Source organism: Mandrillus leucophaeus, unplaced genomic scaffold (genome assembly GCF_000951045.1).
Source record: "Mandrillus leucophaeus isolate KB7577 unplaced genomic scaffold, Mleu.le_1.0 Scaffold427, whole genome shotgun sequence".
NCBI classification, from domain to species: domain Eukaryota; kingdom Metazoa; phylum Chordata; class Mammalia; order Primates; family Cercopithecidae; genus Mandrillus; species Mandrillus leucophaeus.
The window spans coordinates 335,779-355,740 of NW_012104554.1; the positions used below are offsets into that span (position 1 = coordinate 335,779).

General features: G+C 47.0%; 1 protein-coding gene and 1 long non-coding RNA gene across 2 annotated transcripts in view; one reads left to right on the forward strand and one right to left on the reverse strand.

The window, feature by feature from the left end:
• Positions 1-19,962, reverse strand: part of PLXNC1 (plexin C1) — a 160,130-nt gene that overhangs the window by 19,101 nt on the left and 121,067 nt on the right. Inside the window, exons 22-23 of the mRNA XM_011993157.1 lie at positions 9,237-9,414; positions 6,488-6,591 (exon numbers count right to left, since the gene is read on the reverse strand). Coding sequence (XP_011848547.1) covers positions 6,488-6,591; positions 9,237-9,414 — 282 coding nt within the window. The remainder of the gene's footprint in view (positions 1-6,487; positions 6,592-9,236; positions 9,415-19,962) is intronic.
• LOC105548916 lies at positions 8,713-11,118 on the forward strand. The gene is made up of 2 exons (XR_001007471.1): positions 8,713-9,134; positions 10,764-11,118. It is a non-coding gene; the product is annotated as an uncharacterized LOC105548916 (long non-coding RNA).

Consider the following 19,962-nt stretch of genomic DNA (forward strand, 5'->3'; position numbering starts at 1 on the left):
TCTGACTGAAATCTCTCATTCCTGAAATCACCTTTTCTGCTGAAACAATATTATGTGAAAACAGAATTCTATTCCACATCCTGTCCCGGCAGCCACACGCCAATATTGCTGTCCCTCCGTCAATATCGTCTTCTCCCTCAGCTCTTCTCACTGACGCCCCAAGGCTGGAAACTGATGAAAACAAAATCTGTTTCTCAGGGCTTGAGGGATAACCTTGCCGAGTCCCTCAGCACAGGGGTTCACCAGTGCATTGGAAGGGGCCATCAGAACATTCTCCACAGGCTGGTCAAATCACACAGAAGGTTCTGGACACCCAGGGGAGGGCTTACAGGATGCTGGAAACCAGAGAAAATGCCACAGGGCTCCTGCTTCTCTCTTGTTTACTTGAAATTAACCTTCAGGCCACTAGCCAGCTCCCTCTGCAGACTATTAGTGATAACCCTGAGACTGTCTTCCTCCTGAGGGAGTTGGGCCGCCAAGAATGTGTGGGAAATTGCGAAGCCCTGAACACTTAAGACTCAAGAGTGATCCGGTTGGGTTGGGGTTGTCAGAGCCCAGATGCCTGAGAGAGGCCTCCCTTTGGATGAAGGTAACTGTCATCTTCACGGACTGCTGGCCAAAAAGAGGGTTAAAGTAGAAGTAGGGAAGCATTTTGATAAACTCACAAGACATGAGATTTGTCCTGGGATTTTAAGAGAAGTTACCCTGTATGAATTTGACATCAGAGAATGTAACTACCAGGATTTCTCCTCAATCAGGCCCAGCTCTCTAGCCAGGCTGCCTCGGAGGTTAGGAGCATGGGCTGAAAGCCTGGATTTGGGGAAGGTATCCCTCAGGCCCTGCGCAGAGCCCCAGTCTCTAGAGTGCTTATTTCATCTGCTTTCAGCCTTGAGGCATCAGTGAAGGAGCTCTATGACTCTGGCCAAGTTTCTTAGCCTTCCTGGGCCTCAGAATGGGGCTGATAGTATTCATCTCATGGAGCGGTAAAGAAGATGGAAAGAGCTGCTATTGGGCAAAGCCCTAGAATAGTGCCCAGCACACGAGAAGCATTATACGTGTTTGTTAACTGAATATCTAAAGACATTCACACTGCAGCAGACCTTTAGTGATTGTGCAGTCCCTTTTAGTGTCACAGATGATGGACTTGACTAGAAGGATTGCTGACCTTACTTAACAGACCCTTTGGGACATTCCTATGAGTTTTAAATATCTTTTGAATTACAAATTTGTTAGCAGTGACCACTTCTGCATTAGTACACATCTGTTAACGACAGCAGTTAAACAACTCTTCTGCCTCTCCAAACCTTGCAGCTCAGAACTAGAAGTATGATCTTTAGAGAAAACTTCCTGCCCAATGCCTGTCCTGCACACTCGCCACTACTCCACAGCAGGGTGCAGGTGCGATAACTCGGCCCAGCCAAAGGTCACAGCAGGGTGCGAGTGAGATAAAGAAGGCTGGACCCCAGAGAAACCACCCTGCCACAGTCACAGGGGACGAGCATGCCCCACTCCCTGAACATGCAGGTGCACGTGCCCCAGACCCTGCTGGCACCAGAGCAAAGCACAGCCCCCTTCATAGTCAACGCACACAGAATGACATCCAGTTAAGGAAGCGCGCTGGGTGGGTTTAATTATAGGGGAGAAAGACTCCTCTGGCTTCATGTGTAAAGACACGCTTAACCCTTTGTCTGCACATGACAGAATGACACGAGCAGAAATGCACCCTCCTCTGTGTGCATCAGATGGAAAATGGGAGTAAGGAAAGCACCTGCCTCCCAGGGTTTTTGTGGACATTAATTGAGCTAATACGCGTGAGCAGTGCCAGGCACTGGCTGCCATGGTTATCGTCACGGAAAGCAATTCCACGGTGCTGGGGGTTGCCAAGGGTGTCAGCCAGTAGGTGACAGGGCCCTGCCAGCAATGTGGGGCTCTGGGGGCTGCATCTAGTCCATGAGATGCTATATTTTTGTCGTGCCCTCAGATCCCCTCTAGAAACCTGTTCTTCAAATGTGCTGAGAGTAAATCATTCAGAGGAGACCAGCTACACTGTGTTTGCCCTAAGGACAGACAAGGAAGGAAGAAACAGGCTGGCTCTCCAACAGCAGGGACTTTGTTTAGATAGTAGGAGGAACTGGCCGTCACTACAGATTAACTTTAAAACCTAACTAATTTGGACTAATTGGAGGGAGGTGAGTCTGATTCACTTAAAACTCCGAATTAGACCCTATTTTTAAATGAAAAAAAAATTTTTTAATGAAAAAAAAAATTTTTTTTTTTTTTTGCTTTTAAGCACATACAGTGACTCAAACTAGGGTACTTTAGTAAATGAATAAGACTGATAATTAGCATCTTGTCTCTTTGGAGGGAAATGCTAGTGCTCGAGAAAATTTTTTCTTTAACGAAAGGGTAAAAGCAAACTTCAGCCCAGCCGTGTCAAATTACTCCCAAATTTTGAGTCTGCGGAGGCGCTGCTTAATCAAGTATAGATGTAGGTGGCTGAGGGTGGTGGGGGATTATTTTCTCCAAGCAGGCTTTGAAAAACGGAGCTTTTGAGATGGTCCAGGCATAGAGAACACAGAGCCCAGTGACCTCCCGTTTCCTTCAGGCTCTCTGGTTTATTTGCCTTATGGCTTAGCTTTTTAAACATAAGGAGAATCCTTTAAGCCCTCATGTCCTAGGCTTGTCATTTATTACCACCATGCAGCAACACTGGGGTATGAGGCCAATAAATCATTTGGACAGGAAGTGACTACAGGCCGGATTAATTTCATTATCATCCTTAAGCAGATAGGTGTCTAGCACGGCCGATGTCTGCAGTGAAGACTGATGTTCTATCTCTCCTGACAGGCTTTCCCCCTTGCCTTGCAGACAGCTGTGGTGGTTCTTCATTCTCCCTGCTGGAGAGACTTGTCCTGCCTCCTCCTATTAATGGCAGTGAGTAGCCCCATCCCCTGCCTCTGCGGCCCACCCCATGCCCCACGGTGGCCGAGGGATGCTGAGAGGCCTGGCGGGAGGCACAGCTGAGCAAGCCAAGAACTCCAGTCAACAGCACCAGAGGAGGGCCTTGGAGGCTGTGTCCCCTCTGAACTCGCCAAGACAAGCCTGCCACCTAGACACAGGGAGAGGTGCTGGCCTGCAGGTCTGGAACCCTGAACTGATGCCACGATAAGCACTTCCACCCAGCAGGGCAGCACCTCTGACTCTGACCTCCTCCTGGCCAGTACCTTCCCTCTGGGTCTGTGTTTTTCCAAACACAGCCAAAGATGCCCCTTATTCCTGAGCCCAAGAATACACACTTTTAGAAAACTCCCTGGGGAGTTTTATGAATTCCAAAAGCTAAGAACGACTGCTCTTGGCAAGATGATCCCAGGGTTGGCAAGTCTGAGCTATAGGAGAGTGAGCACAGGGGCAAGTTGCTAGCCTGCGACTTTCTCTGCTAGACTCCCTCTAGCAATGCTGCAGGGGCAGCACCTCCTTAGTCATCACCCAACATAACCACTTCCAAACTGGGTGACCCACTCAGCCAAACAGCCCAAGGATGGGTGTTCTCTGTCCCTGGCCATTGTCTAAGCAGCTCTGCTCAGGAACAGTCTCTCTCCTTCCTGGGCAAGGGGAGAACCTGGCAGAGTCCTAGGTCCTTCCTGGTGCAGACCTGTCTCCCTGGGACTGTACAGCTGTGAAAAACGGGGGGTGCCTACCCTCCCAGTGTGCTGGGAAGCTGCTCCTCCTCCTGTCTTCTCCATCTCTAGGAAAGCACCTGCCTCCAGGCATCTGCACAGTCATCCCCAACTGACATCCTTGGCCCCACGCACCCTCGTCCTACTATCCCTCCCATCCACATGACTGTGGTGTCCTCCTCCTGAGCATCCGATTCCATTTGTGTGTCTGTGTCTGTCCAGAGCCACTGCATTATTGCTGGACAGCACCAATCCTCACCAGAAATCCACAGCTTCTAATGGGGCTCCCTATTTCCAGGTTTGCACCCCTTCTATCTACATCTCACACACAGCGCCAATCATTTTCTGAAACACTAACCTTCCTGCTTCAGGACCTCCCATGGCTTCCCACTGTTCTTGGGATAAGACTCAGAACTCTTGAAGAGGCTGCTCCCATCTGTGTGATCTGCGTCTTCCCTGCTTGCCTCCCTGCCCCTACATCTTGTAAGAGGCCGCAACACGGACTGGTTCAGCGACGGACCCTACAGCCAACTATCCAGACCCGAATCTGGCCCTGCCACTGACTAGCTGTTACGAGACCTCCCCGAGCCTCACTGTACCCATCTATAAAGTGGGGTTAATAATAGCACTCATAGGACTGCTATAGGATAGAATGGGGCAAAATACTGAAACCGCCATTGCAAAACTATAACAGTGAAAGGCATCTGAAAGGTGAACAGTGAAAGGCATCTGAAAAACACCTTTCAGATGCCTTTCACTGTTATAGGACAGTGAAGCAGATGTGTTAGAAGACAGTGAAGAGATTTGACCTAACCAACTCCATCTTGCGTCTAACCTCCAAGCTGCCCTTGCTTATCCCTGGGTGTAGACTGAACTTTGGGAGGAACTTACAGTTTAACGCAAAGACAACGACAGCCCTTTTCCAAAACCTTCTTCTTGCCTGGGGATTAGACTGCCTTCATAGGACTAACAAATTAGCCACAAGATTGGGATTATGGTTTAGGAATCATGCAGCTGGAGGCTATAAGATTCTGACTCTCCCCAGATTGCTCCTGGGGATAAAATCACTATTGTAAAACCTAAGACCAGTGCTTGAGATATTTTGCAGACCTGGTTTTGTTTTTGTTTTTGTTTTTTTTTTGAGATGGAGTCTTGCTTGCTCTGTCGCACAGGCTGGAGTGCTGTGGCACCATCTCAGCTCACTGCAACCTCCGCCTCCCAGGTTCAAGCAATTCTCCTGCCTCAGCCTCCCAAGTACCTGGGATTACAGGCGTGCACCACCATGCCCGACTAATTTTTTGTATTTTTAGAGACAGGGTTTTACCATGTTGGCCAGGCTGATCTCGAACTCCTGACCTCAGGTGATCTGCCCACCTTGGCCTCCCAAAGTGCTAGGATTACAGGCGTGGGCCACCATGCCTGGCCCAGAACCTGCTCTTGATGGCTCAGCTGGTACCACCCAGATCAATAAACTGGCTCATCTGATCTTGTGGCCCCCACCCCAGGAACTGACTCAGTGCAAGAAGACAGCTTTGACTCCCTATGATTTCATCTCTGATCTGACCAGTCAGCACTCCTGGCTCACTGGCTTCCCCCAACCCACCAGGTTGTCCTTAAAAACTGATCCCTGAACGCTCAGGGAGACTAATTTGAGTAATAATAAAACTCCCATCTTCCACACAGCCGAATTACTTTATCTCAATTCCTGTCTTGATAAATCAGCTCTGTCTAGGCAATGGGCAAGATGAACCCATTGGGCAGTTACATTACAGGGACATGCTGGAAACAGTACCTAGTGTGGTGTAAGTACTTCATAAGCACTGGCTATAATCAGCTGTCACTGCCCTCCTTCCCCCTCGCCATTGCCCCTCTCAAGTTTTGGCTAGTCTAACACGCATGCTCTCCCTTCCTTACTGGACGTGCCTGCACCCTAGCTCAGTCTGGCTAAATTCTCCTCATTGTTTAGGTCTCAGCTCAGTCATAACCTCCTCCAGGAAGCCTCTTGGATTCTCCAAGCCACACAGCACTGTTACACACAAGGTGTTGCCTCTTTATTTGTCTCTCCCTCCTTTTCTGCACCCCTTCCCCAGGGCTGCAGGCTCTGTGAGGGCAGGAACCTGGTCTTTGCTTCTCTCCCATGCAGCCCCAGCTCTTTTCACAGAGTGGATATTCAACAAAGATTCAGATAATACTGCTAAACAAGTGAACCCCAGTATCCCAGTGTGTTCAGGAACCTTCCCTGCCTCCTTTCTCATTATGTGCAGGTTTCTCTGGCACTCAGATCTCTGAGAAGTCACGTGCACCCCTCACCGCCCTCGGCACTCACCCAGTATGTGGGTTAAGAGGCCAAAGGAAGTATCGCTCAATATTGCAAACAAACAGGAAATTTAGAACTTCTTCAGGAAGAAAGGACCTACACAAAAGGTTACAAGGCCTACTGTGAATGTTGTGGAGGGAGGCGAGGCTTGGGACTTCCAGGGCTTTGTTTAGCATCAGCACACTTGGCACCCAGTGGAGGCTAAAGGATAACTCTTCTCTAGCTTTCCTAGGCAGGTGCTGAACCTCCGGGTGGAGAGAGTTCAGGAGATAGGAAAATCATAGCCTTCTGAGAAGGGAACACCAAGTACACTGTGAGAGCCCTTCATGGGCTTGTCTGCACAAGCAACGAAAAAAAACTTCAACCCCAGACACAAACTGATCTGCAAGTTATTCCAGGAAATGGGTGGGAGTCCTGGATGTTTTAAAAGAATGTTCATGAGACTAGGATTGGGGATGAGGAAGGAGACACGGGGGTCAAGTCTTGCTGTTACCTCATAGTGGCCAATGGTGTTTAGCTTGGTGATTCCATCTTCAAGAATCACAGAGGAACTGTCGATGTCCAGAAGTTCTTTCTGTCGTGTGCCCACTTGAAGCTCTGAAAAAGAGCATTTTGTTCCTTTTTAGAGTTTTAAAATGCTACCACTTTCACAAATTTACGGATAACTAAAACTTGAATAAAGTGGTAAATCTTTGTTTGAAGGTGTAGAGATGTTATCAGCCAGACTAGTAGCCTGAGTTCTGAGTTCTGTTGTGTTTTTGTTTGTTTGTTTAGGGCTCTGATGTTTCAAACCACTTTTTCCCTGATAAGCCTGGAAGTAAAGCCACTGAAGACAAAATAATGCATTCTATGAGGGACTAAGCTCTTCAACAAAAATTCCAGAAGCAAATCTGTATATGCTCACACTTGTGTGGCCACGTTCACAAAGAGAGGCATGATATGAACCATCTCTGCAGGCTCCTGTTTGGGGTGGAGGGGGAGGCATCAGTGTGCGAACGTCCCAGCACTACAGGGTGCAGACTATCTGGCCAAGGCTGCCAACCTGTGCCTAGGTCAGAATGTGGTGCACAAATGTGATTTTTCTTTTTTTGGAACCTGCATGATGTTTATTATTTTAGTGTCGACTCAGTGCCAACATTTAAAGATTAAAAGATTGCACATAGGCTGGATGTAGCAGCTCAGGCCTGTAATCCCAATACTTTGGGAGGCTGAGGCAGGGGGATTACTTGAGGCTAGGAGTTCAAGACCAGCCTAGGCAACATAGTGAGACCCTGTCTCTCTAAAATTTTTTTAAAAGTTTTTAAGTTGCATATAAAAAACTGGATATCTGATTTCTTAAAAAAAACAAAAAAAATCTAACAGTCTAACAACACAATCTGCGGTCCACATGGCGATCACTGAAGCAAATGGCACTGTCCCCTTGGATGGCGAGACCTTTCCCATTAAGTCAAGCTCCACTGCTTTCTGTAGTCCCAGGTGGCTGACACCCCTTATGTATTTTCTGCCCCTTTGGGCATCTGCGTTTTTGAGCCTCTGCTGTAAGAGCTCCAAGCATAGCTGCCTCTGGTGTTGGATTTCTTTTTTTTTCTTTTTTTTTTTTTTTGGAGGCAGGGTCTCCCTCCATTGCCTAGGCTGGAATACAGTGGCACAACCTGGGCTCACTGCAACCTCTGCCTCCCGGGTTCAAGCAATTCTTCTGCCTCAGCCTCCCAAGTAGCTGGGACTACAGGTGTGCACCATCATGCCTGGCTAATTTTTGTATTTGTAGTAGAGACGGGGTTTCACCATGTTGGCCAGACTGGTCTTGAACTTCTGACTTCAGGTGATCCGCCTGCCTTGGCCTCTCAAAGTGCTGGGATTATAGGCATGAGCCACCGCGTCCAGCCTGGTGTTGGATTTCAATACAGTTGATGGCTTTGCCTCAGAAACCAGCCCTGGAGGTAGTCTGGGAAATCAGCAGGCATGCAGAAGCCTGACACGGCTGACAGGCTGTGTCCCCAGGCTCCCTGTTTGCTCTGCTCCTTGCCTTCCTACTTTAGGAGGCAAGGGACACCCAAACTCAGGAAAAGAGTAAGGATGCTACCACCTGCTCATCAGCGGCAGGACCAAGACTGTTGGGCAGGGTATGCCCATGTCTTTTGTAGTGAGAGCCACACATTTGCAAGATGTATGCTCAGGGCAAGGAAGTTGGGGGTCTGGGGTCGGGGTCATGGTTTCCTGGCTGGGGCTCCCCCTTTGATTCTGTATCTAACCAAATGAGCTAAAATGGTCCTCAAGCGGCTCAACAGTCACCCAAGGAAGGAAGCAGAAGAGGGGTGCCTTAGCAGCCCTACTTTCTTTAAAGCCAGATCACCACCAAGTTGCCCCACATTTGCATGGTCTCAAACTTCCAAGACCCTGCCTCAAAGCTTTCTCAATGGCCTTTTAGCAGGGGGCTGGACTGGGAGGGCCGAGTGGGAGGATTTTAATTGTCTGCTTAGTCAAGGCCTATAACTGTACATCAAGGGGAGGTGAACCTCGTTACACTGTCTGTCACCACCATGATGTTATTCTTCGTTTCTGTCCCATTATTTGCTATAAAATCCCACGACAGTCTCCTGGGAGGACTGCACGGAGCTCAACTTTAAAATGTTGATGAACATTTGAGTGAAGTGGGGCCCTGTTAGCTTGCTCACGCATATGCTCTCCTTTGCAGTATACCAATAGAGCCCGAAAATGAATTCATAGCAGATGCTGCTGCACACTGGGGGAGGACAGAGCATATACTTAATACAGGATGTGATTAGCAGAGGAAGATGACCTTTCTAGCAGGCTGGAGTTAACACCCAGAGTCTGAGGCACCCACTAATGACACGCTCAGTATCACAACAAACAAATCAAGTGCCAATGTGAAATGCAACACACGCAGAGGGCCCCGTGTTGACACCTTTCTGTACTTCGTGATGCAAGGTGACTCCGTGCGGGCTCAGGGTCTGCAATCTCATGAATCTGATTTACAGACGTAATATGTAAAAACAACAACAACAAAAAACCCCGCCATCTTTTAAGAACTGTGCTTCCTTCGAAGAATCAGGATGCCCATGAGAGAGCAAAGCAGTCTCTTGGCCCCTAGACATACCCTCCAGGAACAATCTGGCTGTGTAAGTGTCACTGAACGGAAGCTGGCGGGGGTAGGGAGGGAGGGCAGGCAGGGAAGGAGACTCATCAGGGCCTGGGACCACATAGCTCCCGCACTGCCTTACCAAGACCAATTTCATTAAGCTGAAGTCCATAAGGAGAACCATTTTTGCTTAAGAATGCTTGGAAAATCTTTTCTTTGGCTTGGCCTATGGTGTCACAGTCGAGAACATTGACTGAAATATTCCGACAGACATCTGCACTCTCGTTTTCCGGGATTTTTTCAAAGACGACGTTTAACGCCTGCAAGAATACAAACAGATTTCCAAGTCTATTAGATAATTGCAATCTGAAAGGCATTTCATAAAAGACACAAACCTTGGCAAGTCCCACTAATACCTCTGACGGCACATTAGCAAACACTGTATTGCATTATACTACTTTCATCTTTTCTCCATAATCCATTCTTTTCAGGGATAATGGAAAGGAAAACAGAAAGTTAAAACTCTCATTATAGAGCAAGCATTGAATAAATATATCTGAGAGTAAAATATATATATATATACACACACACGTAAATAGTATAAAAATGGTAATTTGGTGATTTCTAATTTCATCCTCAAAAGAAAAAGAAAAAAAGAATTGGAAGGGTTCCACAGTAGATGAGGCAGATTGGTGATTATCTTTCTTATTAACAGGACCACAGAGTCCCAGAAGTGAAGTTCTAGGTGACAGGAAAGGTTATGAGGTCCCCATATTGACCACATCAAAGAGATCACTTTTTTTTTTTTTGAGATGGAGTCTTGCTCTGTCACCCAGGCTGGAGTGCAATAGTGCCATCTCGGCTCACTGCAACCTCCGCCTCCCGGGTTCAAGCAATTCTCCGGCCTCAGCCTCCCAAGTAGCTGGGATTACAGGCACATGCCACCACACCTGGCTAATTTTTGTATTTTTTCAGTAGAGACGGGGTTTCACCATGTTGGCCAGGCTGGTCTCAAACTCCTGACCTTGTGATCTGGCCACCTCAGCCTCCCAAAGTGCTAGGATTACAGGTGTGAGCCACTGTGCCCAGTCCAAAGAGGTCACTTTTTAAATATGCAGCATTAATTACAGGAATACTCATCTACTCCTCCACTGCCAACATCCTCAGTCAGATGGTTTCCCCAGCCCTCATTAAAGCACTGAGATCCCCACCCCATACTATGATTCTTGCATTAATTACTTTACATTTCAGCACCATTACTTAACATTTTGTCAGTTAACATTCTCCCACTGCAGCAAAACTTCAGAATCAGACTAATGGGGGAAGTAAGGCCTTTGTGCACGTGTGAAAACACAGAACTAGGGAATATTTCAAAATGAACTGAAAAGCAATTCCAAGTTTACTTTGTCTAAGAACAAATAGATCTAAAACAACCAAGTTTTACCTGATACGTACCCTCACAGGAATTGATTCAGGGAAGAGCTAAGAATATTTTGCAAATAGCATAACATAGCAGTTTAGATTCTAATGCACCTTGGTAATCACAAAGTCAGAAAGGCTTTGGTATGGTGTGAAATGCACAATTATTTAATGTTTTGAGCCTGGCTTAATAAGGGAATGTAAAATGATCAAGTAATGGGAATTTGTGTTTGTTTTGTTTTGTTTTAAGGAGCAGAGAGTTTAATAGGCAAGAAGGACGGGAGAAGACGGAAGAAAGATGCTCTCTCATACAGAGACAGAGGGAGGGGGGCTCCAAGTCCTGTGGACACCAGCCAGGTATATATGCAGAGGCTGCAGGAGGCAATGTCTGATTTGCATAGGGCTCAGGGGCGAGATGAAAACACAAATAATATGGAAGATGGGAACCCTCAGGCCTACCTCAACTTAAAAATGGGTATAATAACAGTACCAGCCTTCTAGCATTGTTATGGAGATTAAATGTCATCATGCATTCAAGGGCTTAGCACAGGGCCAGGCTGCTGGGAAAGGCTTGATAATATCGGTAATAAAACCTGTTACAATTATTATTGTTGGTATTAGTATGCACTCATTTGCACACAGATTCAGCCCACATTGAACAGCTAGGACGCCCACTCCACGCTCAGTATCTCTAAGAAGGAGGCTGCCAGCAATGAACCCAGTGGAACCCAGTGGACTCCTGGCTTTCGTCCCAGCCCACCGCCAGCCAGCTGGGTGACCTCTGAGCCCATCCCTAACCAGCTGGGTAACCTCTCTGTATCTTGCTTTCTCATCTGCAAAGAAGGCATAACAGCAGTAACTGCATAGCTCTTAGAACAGCGTCTGGCATGTGAACCCGTGACTTACGGACCACTGACGTGGATATGGGGCTTCTGAAATTTCGGGAGATTCTCAGGGCTGTGTCTTCCCTTTAATGCTGCTATGGTCTGAATATTGATGTCCCCCTAAATCCAGGTATTGAAATCCTAACTCCCAAGGAGATGGTACTTGGAGGTGGGGCCTTTGGAGGGGATTAGATCATGAGGGCAGAGTCCTCATAAATGGGATTAGTGCCCTTATAAAAGAGGCCCCAGAGAGCTGCCCTGCCCTTTCTGCCGTGTGAGGACCCAGCAGGAAGGGACCATTATGAGAAAGGGGCTCTCACAGGACACCAGCTCCTGATCTTGGACTTTTCAGCCTCCAGAACTGTGAGAAATAAGTTTCTATTATTTATAAGCCACCCAGTTTATGGTGTTTATAAAGAGCTGAGACAAATACCACTAAATCTTGCCCTTATAATCCTGTTGATAATTATGCAAGAGTAAATTTTGTTCTGGTCTCAACCAAATGATTAAAACTCCAAAGCGGTGGAATCTGAACTCTGAGGTTAGCTGGTGATCTCTGTCTGGCCTGTACGAGTTCCCTCCTACAACAGAGTCACTCCCTTGCCTGCTCTCAGAGAACCTTTGTGTTCTGGGCCAGCCACCCACTAGGAAGGGATTCAAAGGCCTGTCTGCTCACAAACAAGAAACAAAAAATAGCAGACAGGAGAGAAGGCAGGGAGCTGGTGGGCAGAGTATCTGGAAGGAACCAACATGTGAAGCCTCACACCCAAGCCCTCTCCTCGCCTCCCGTTTCTAGAGATGTTTCCTGGGACCTCTGGGACCAGATGCTCTGCCAAACACATTTCAAGACCTATTTCTCTGAACCCTCCCAACATTCTGGTGCAGGAGGTTGTATTATTTTTGCCATCCCTGTTGTAGAGTGAGGGAACTGAGGCACGGAGGGGCTGAGTAACTTGCTCCAGGAACAGCTTACCAGTGGCAGAGCCAGGAATTGAGGCCAGATTTGCGTAACTGCAGAACTGGTGCCACAAACCCCTCGGCTAGGCTGTCCCCGCTTTACCACCCATCCTCCCTCCCTCCTCCTGGTTCCACCTATAGCCCCGGAGCCCTCCTGACCCTCCAGAAACCCTGGCTTAGCCCAGGCTGTAAGCAATGTCCCAAGCTAAATTCCCCACACCAGTGGGAGGGGTGGGTGTGAAGGGGTCAATGCCGGTCCCACCACCTATGGTCTTGTTGGGGTCTTGCCTTATTTCTCTACAAGGTGATCTTCTCATGGTGGGGGTAACTGCAGTTAAGCTACTTCACAGGCGTTTCTAAAGAGAAAGATGAATGGGAGGCACCTTTTAATCAGAGCTTCAGCAATCCCAGCTTGTTTAATAGTTTTATAAATATTTGTGAAACAGCATTCTATTACTACCTAAAGGGCACTATTGTCTTCAACAAAAACACCTTTTTATGGGCAATAAATGTTCTTTTTAAAAACATCACCAAAAGAAAAAAAAAAAAAAACCCTTACTGGATGTAAAATAATGTAAATCTGCCACTGCCTCCACAGCTAGATGGGTGGAAAAGAGGTAAAATGGCATTTTACAGAGTCCACAGGGAATTCTGAGAGTAAATTCAGACACAAATTGATTTGTGTTCATTTTTTATGCTGCTAACACTTAGTGCTCAAACAGCAGTTTCTTAAGGCGCAAGCAGAGTCAAGGCCCTTGGCGTCGGCCTCTTAACACCTCCACCCCCAGGCTGGGAAAGCGCACGTGGGCCTCTGCTCTGTGCCACGTCAGACAGCGTGATGTCACAGCGTCTGCCCTCAGCCACTGTACCCCATCAGGGGAGATACCTCGATGGAAGTGCCATCTCTCCAGCTCCCACACTCCCACCAAAGCCCATTTAACCAGCATGTTCTCCTGCCCTATTTGGTATTAGGGCTGGGATGTCAGAGAGACGTTATGACATGGTCCTTGTTCTCAGCTAATTCACAATAAATTTCAGAGACAAAAGCATCACCTGTGGGACAACAGTCACCCATCAGTGGCTATCACCCTCAGCGAGTGTCCACAGACGATTCTGAGTAGGGAGGACAGCAGGGGTCAGGGCCCTGAGTTCCAGATTCAGCACCAGGCCACCTGGACCCTCCCATTCTCTGCTGCTCACCAGCTGAGGGAATGTAGGGAAGTCGTCTAACTTCTCTGAGCCTTAAAATCGTCATTGTTCCTATCTCAAAGGAGTGACAGGATCACTAAATAATGACATATAATAATAGCAAATTAAGGAGTGCTTTATAGGTGCCAGACACTGTTTTAAATGACGTGTATGTATTTGTATATATAAATCTCAGGAACAACCCTGTGAGGTAGATTCTTTTACTCATCCCCTTGTGGCAGATGAGAAACTGAGGCACAGAGAGGTTAAATGGCACAAGGTCACCCAGCAAGAAAATGGTAGAACCGGGTACTCTAGCTCCGTGTTCTTAAATACTTGGTGATCCTGCCTTTCGAAGTACAAGAATGTTTTGTAAAGTAAGCGTGGTCCAAATCCATGGGATGGCATAATACCCAGAAAATACCCATGAAAGCCTAAAGAGCTGTGAAATGTACACTGGTCCCTTCCCCAGAAATCTGCCCTCTCTTTAGAGGAACTGCCCTGCCTCTTCATATTTCCTTGGCAGGAAAGCGTCAGTAAGCTGCGGCGGCAGATCCGGTTTGTTGTCCAACCAACAGCCATCCCTCCTCTGCTAACAAAGGCCAGGTCTGCACAGCGGTGGGTCCAGCCTGGGTTGGGAGGCATGATCAGCAGCAACTGCCTTCTCTTTCACCAGGGCTGGTCATGTAACCCAGCTCTGGCCAACACATAAAAGCAAGGGTTTTCTCTCTTTTTTAATAGACAGGGTCTCACTCTGTTGCCCAGGCTGAAGTGCAGTGGTGTGATCATGGCTTACTGCAGCCTCAACCTCCTAGGCTCAAGCAATCCTCCCACCTCAGCCTTCCACGTAGCAGAGACTGCTTGACTACTTTTTTTTTTTTTTTAGAGACAGGGTCTTGCTATGTTGCCCAGGCTAGTCTTGGACTCTTGAGCTCAAGTGATCCTCCCACCTTGGCCTCCCAAAGTGCTGGGATTACAGGTGTGAGCCACCACACCCTGTCGGAAGTCTTCTATCCAAACAAAAGGGCGAGTAGTGCTTGAAGCAGTGGCCGCCATCTTGTGACTAGGATGGCAGCGCCAGGAGGCACTGGGAGATAGTGACCCAGAGCTGTGACACCATGGAGTGTATGGACCAGCTTGGAGCTCCTTCCCTCCAGACTTTCTGCTCTAAGAGGCAAGTCATGCTCTTACTATTTCAGGCCTCCTTAGTTCAATTTTCTCTTACTTATAGCTGCATGTGCCAAACGGAGCTCATTTTGTGGATGCTGAGGTAGGTAGATGCGTCTACTGTTGCCTGTTTACTTTGCACCTATTGTGTGCAGGGCACTGTAGGTGATACAGATCAGAACCTGTACTCATCCTGCCTGGGAAGTACTAGCAGACTAGAAGAACTGTGGGGCATATACAACAAATTCTAATGCCAGGTAGAATGTGGGAGGTACAGAAGGAGCATTTTAGGGATTGAGAGAGATACCTCTTTTAGGTCGGTAGGGGGTTTTCAAGCAGAGAAATCAAGGAAGGCTGCATGGAGGAGGCAGCGTTCAAATTGGGTCTGCAAAGAGCTGCAGTACATAAGGGAGGCCTCTGGACCATGGAGACACTTGGCTTCCAGTCTCTAATTAGACTGGTGAGCAGGAAGCTTCACTCACTCACTCAGGCTGTCAGGTCAGGAAGTTTACAGAAAAAAAATCCCACCTTCTTTGGGTGGAAGTGGGGGTGGAGGACTTGTAGCCCAGGCCTGCCTTCTGAAACCACCTCCTGCTGCCTTGAAAGAGTCCCTGTACTTTTCATAGGAAAAAAAAAATATAGTAAAGAAAAGAATATGGTTCTCGGTTTGTAATAATAAGGACCAGCACTTGAGTGCTTACCATGTACTGGAATGCAATCATAGGTTCATTTAATCCTCACAACTGCTCTATGAAGTAGGTACCATTATTAGCCTCATTTAATAGATGAGGAAACTGAGATGCAGAGAGATTTAGAAACGTGTCCAAAATCATGGAACTGGTGGGAGTCTTATACTGGGGCATGTCCTGACTCTGAGCTGCAAAGTGAAGAGGCCAGCCAAGGTGATGAGCCTCCCAAGGGCAGTGCCCCTCTGCTTGAGGGCCTCAGTCAGTGCTCTCCCAGGAGCCTCCCAAGGGCAGTGCCCCTCTGCTTGAGGGCCTCAGTCAATGCTCTCCCAAGAGTCAGGCTGGACATAGGTGATCTGGTAGAGGAAGCTTTACCTCCTCACCCTCCTCACAGAACTCACTGAATCTGGAGCACCCTGTGCCTCAGGTGCCACCCAAGGGCATTTTTACAGAGCTCCTGTTCGCCCACAATAAAGGTGACATTTCCTAGCTTCTGTTGCTGCCAGGTGTGGCCAGTGTGCTCCCGATTCGGTGAGCTCAAGTGATCCTCCCACCTTGGCCTCCCAAAGTGCTGGGATTACAGGTGTGAGCCACCACGCCGTCAGAAGTTTTCTGTCCAAACAAAAGGGAGAGTAGTGCTTGGAGCGGTGGCAGCCATCTTGTGACTAGGATGGCAGGGCCAGGAGGCACTGGGAGATGGTGACCCAGAGCTGGCCTCTTGGCTTTGCAGCTCAGAGTCAGAACACGTCCTAGTTATGACTAAGTCCGAGTTATTGACTAAGTCCTGGTCAATGACATTAAGTGGATATGTTATGTGGTACATCCTTAAAAGATGGCTGGTGACCATCTGCCCTCCTTTCTACAGCCCTGCTTACATCTGCTGGCTGGGATGGGAAATGAGGCTGGGGGTGAGCAGACACTTAGAATATGAGGACAAGAGAGGAGCAGCTGCTCTACCAGCCCTGCACTGCCCACCCAGAATGCCACCAGGGAGAGAAATCAGCTTCTCTGTTGCTGAAGCCACAGACATCCTGGGTCTCTGTTCCGTACAGCTGAACTGCATCCTGATTGATTTGGGAATGATGCCTATTACCAAGGAGGATTATGGGAAAGAAAAGGTTATTGGAAAATGTATGGTCCAGAAGGTCCAGGGAGAGGGCAAGGCTGGAAGGGCCTGGCCCCTTTGTAGCATGTCAGCCACCAGCCTCTCACAGGTTATCACACTCGCCTCCTGTTCACATCTGCCCAGTAGGATACTGTCTGCCACAGGTTGTAAATACTCCATTACAGGGGTCGTATGTAACATTTTTAACAATATAAGCACACAGGCACCCAAGAAATGCTTTTCATGATGATGGACTCAGCTAATCAACTCCCCTGCATCCCACATCATCAATACCAACCAAAAAGAATACTGAGGGGACAGTCCTTTCCGCTCAGCGAAGCTTACAGGAGACAAGAGAAAGCACACCTCAGACAAGGAAAACCGGATGAAAAAAGAATGAGCACCTACTTCACGCCAGCAAGATGGCTAGATGCAGTACATGTATTATTTTCTGCCCTCACCACAAATGTGCGAGGGCAGGTTTTGGTCATTGCCTGTTTACAGAAGAGGAAACAGGTTTCGAGAGGTTGAGAGACTTGCCCAAAGTAAAGTGGCTGAGCCCAGATTCAAACGCAAGACTATCAGACTCCAAACCCCACCTCTTCTGCTCACGGCCTGAGAGCACGTGACTGCATTCCCCTTTCACTACCGCTTTTACCCAGCATCTCGCCACATGATTTGGTGGTTTGGTATTGAGGAGGTAGAGAGTATTAGGCTGCAGGGGGCTGGCAGGATGAATTGAGGGCAGCGAACAGGTCTTTTCCCACATGGGAAGATGATCTGGCTACTCACTGTCTCCTCAACCATATTCTTGCCTAATAAAAGCAGGAATGTTGCTGCCTCCTTTCTGTAATACCTAATAATGCCTAGAAAGTAATTGTAAAAGAATTTATTACAAACCGGCAACTTTATCATAAAAGGCCTTGGAGCAATAATTGCTTTCATTAAATAAAACCTATAAAATATATTTCTAATTTTATTTCAGGGCCAAATGAAAGTCAAGAGAAAAGCCTAGTTCTCATATCAACCTGAATTAGAGAGAGAGAAAAAAGAAAGAAAATCCAGTTTCAGAAGTTCTGTAGAAGCAGCAGGAGGCCAGAGTTAGAAGTGCAAGTCTCAGGGAAACTTCTGATCTAAGCTGCTTTCCAAGCCAGAGTCAGCAGCCCTGGGACATTCTTCTGCCTGACATTCCCCTTTGAGCTGCGCTTGCCTGTCCAGCCTCCCCTCTTCACTCTGCTCCCCTTTTCCTTTCCCCACAAAGATTCCATAGCTCACAGCTTCCTGGATCAAGAGATCTGCTACCCTAACAGAAGAGTAGCAGGTGGAGGACAGGGTAACGAGAGCCTTTTTCCATTTCAAAAAAAAAAGTTAATGGAGATAATTTTCTCAAATTTAGGTTTCTCTCACCAATTTTTCTATACTTGCTAGCATTTGCTAACGTTTTGTCCGTCCCAAAATCAAGTGTGAAGAGCTGTCTGATTTACCCCAAGATAACTGATTTCAGTATTCACAGCATTTGCGGGTGCAGGGTTGGGGGAGGGGTGTTGGCAAAGAGCCGCATGAGTTTCGGACTTGTAAATAGTGGCAAGGCCTTTCCATTGCTGTGTCCCCAGAAGGAGAGGAAAGAGGCCAAGCCTGTCTTGGGGTTTGTGGGAGGGAGGATTCTAGTTCTTATTCTCTACTATGTCAAGCTCTAGATTAAAGGCCAGCAAACTTTCTGCAAAGGGCCAGAAAGTATTTAAGGCTTAAAACCCATATGGTCTCTGTGAGAACTACTCCACTCTGCACTGTAGCAGGAAAGTAGCTATAGACAATAAGGAAATGAACAGGTGTTCCAATAAAACTTTATAAAAATAGGCAGAGGGGCCACATTTGGCCCACAGGCTGTTGTTTGCTGGTCCCTGCTCTAGATAACAGTACCCTCAAATGGAATGCTAACTTTGACAATGGCAACGAGACAAATCTGGATAATGCTTTCTATCTCCACCATGACTTGTGATAAAATTTACCATTCTCTGAGGGGTACAAATATAAATAATGATCCTAGCAATAACATAATAGCGCACATTTGAGCTATAAAGAAGAAAATTAAATACTTTTATATTTAGATAACTAAATTATTTTCCAATTCCAAGATTACAGGCGTGAGAAGAAAGTGTATGAAGAGGAAAGTCATTTAAAGCACCCATTACACGTTAATTTTTCATTTTCCATGACTTGCCATCAACGAGGGAATGACTTAACCTAAAATGACTATAAAAAATGGTTTCACTCTTTGATCAGGAAGCTCAGAACACTAACTATGAAGTTAGTAATGGTTTCAGTATTATTGCAAGTCATAATGGAAATGATTTGCACTATGGTAGAGAGAAAAAGAAAAAGCTCAAGAATTGTTAATTAACTTCACTGTTTCTCCACAAATGGGAGGAGTATTAAAAACAAGATTGCTGAAGTGCAAACATCAGGATTTAATGAACAATGGGATGTAATTGAAGTAACAGAGAATGACTTAATCGGGACAGTGGGTTGTTTAATTACGGGGCTAATGGATCTTCTGCAAGGACGAACTAAATGGAACAGAAGAAGCCAGCACTGGCAGGCAGAGCACTGTTAAAGGAAGTGTACCCGTAAGAAACTCCTGGTAGAGACATTAGGGCTCTGTTATATATGAGATATTTCATTAAACGTAATTGTCCCAAAATGGTAACTGCTAGAGAAAGAGACAGACGGGGGTAGGCTGGCATAAATCAAACTGGAGGCATTCATATTTCTGCAGGCATGTACTTGTGTTTTTTCAAGAATTTCTAATAATCTTGAAAACTTTCTTTAGATATTTTTTTCAGAACACTGTTTTCCAGGGTGCCAAGATGCTACCTCTCAGATACAGCAGATTGGCCAGCTCATTTTCTGAGTTTAAGAGTTCAAAAAACCATTTCACACCTAACTTTGATTACAAGTCAACTTCCTCTTGCTAATTCAGCATGCTTGCTACGAGTTACTGGTTTTCCTCATCTCCTCCTGAAAGTGAAGCAAACGTCCCTTCTCCCACGTGAAATCCTCAAACTTTCACTAACTCCTCCAAAGTTCCACTCTTGACAAAACGCAAGCTGAATGAGTCTGAGATTCTCCATCAACAAAATCAAACATGTTCAAAATTTTGCAAAGGTGAAAAAAACCCAGCAGGACAATAGGTCTTATTCTCGGCCGGATGCAGTGGCTCACACCTGTAATCCCAGTACTTTGGGAGGACAAGGCAGGTAGATCGCTTGAGGCCAGGAGTTCAAAACCAGGCTAGCCAACATGGCGAAAACCAGTTTCTACTAAAAATACAAGTATCACCCCGGCATGGTGGCAGGTGCCTATAATCCCAGGTACTTGGGAGGCTGAGGCAGGAGAATCGCTTGAACCCAGGAGGCGGAGGTTGCAGTGAGCCGAGACTGCGCCACTGCACTCCAGCCCGTG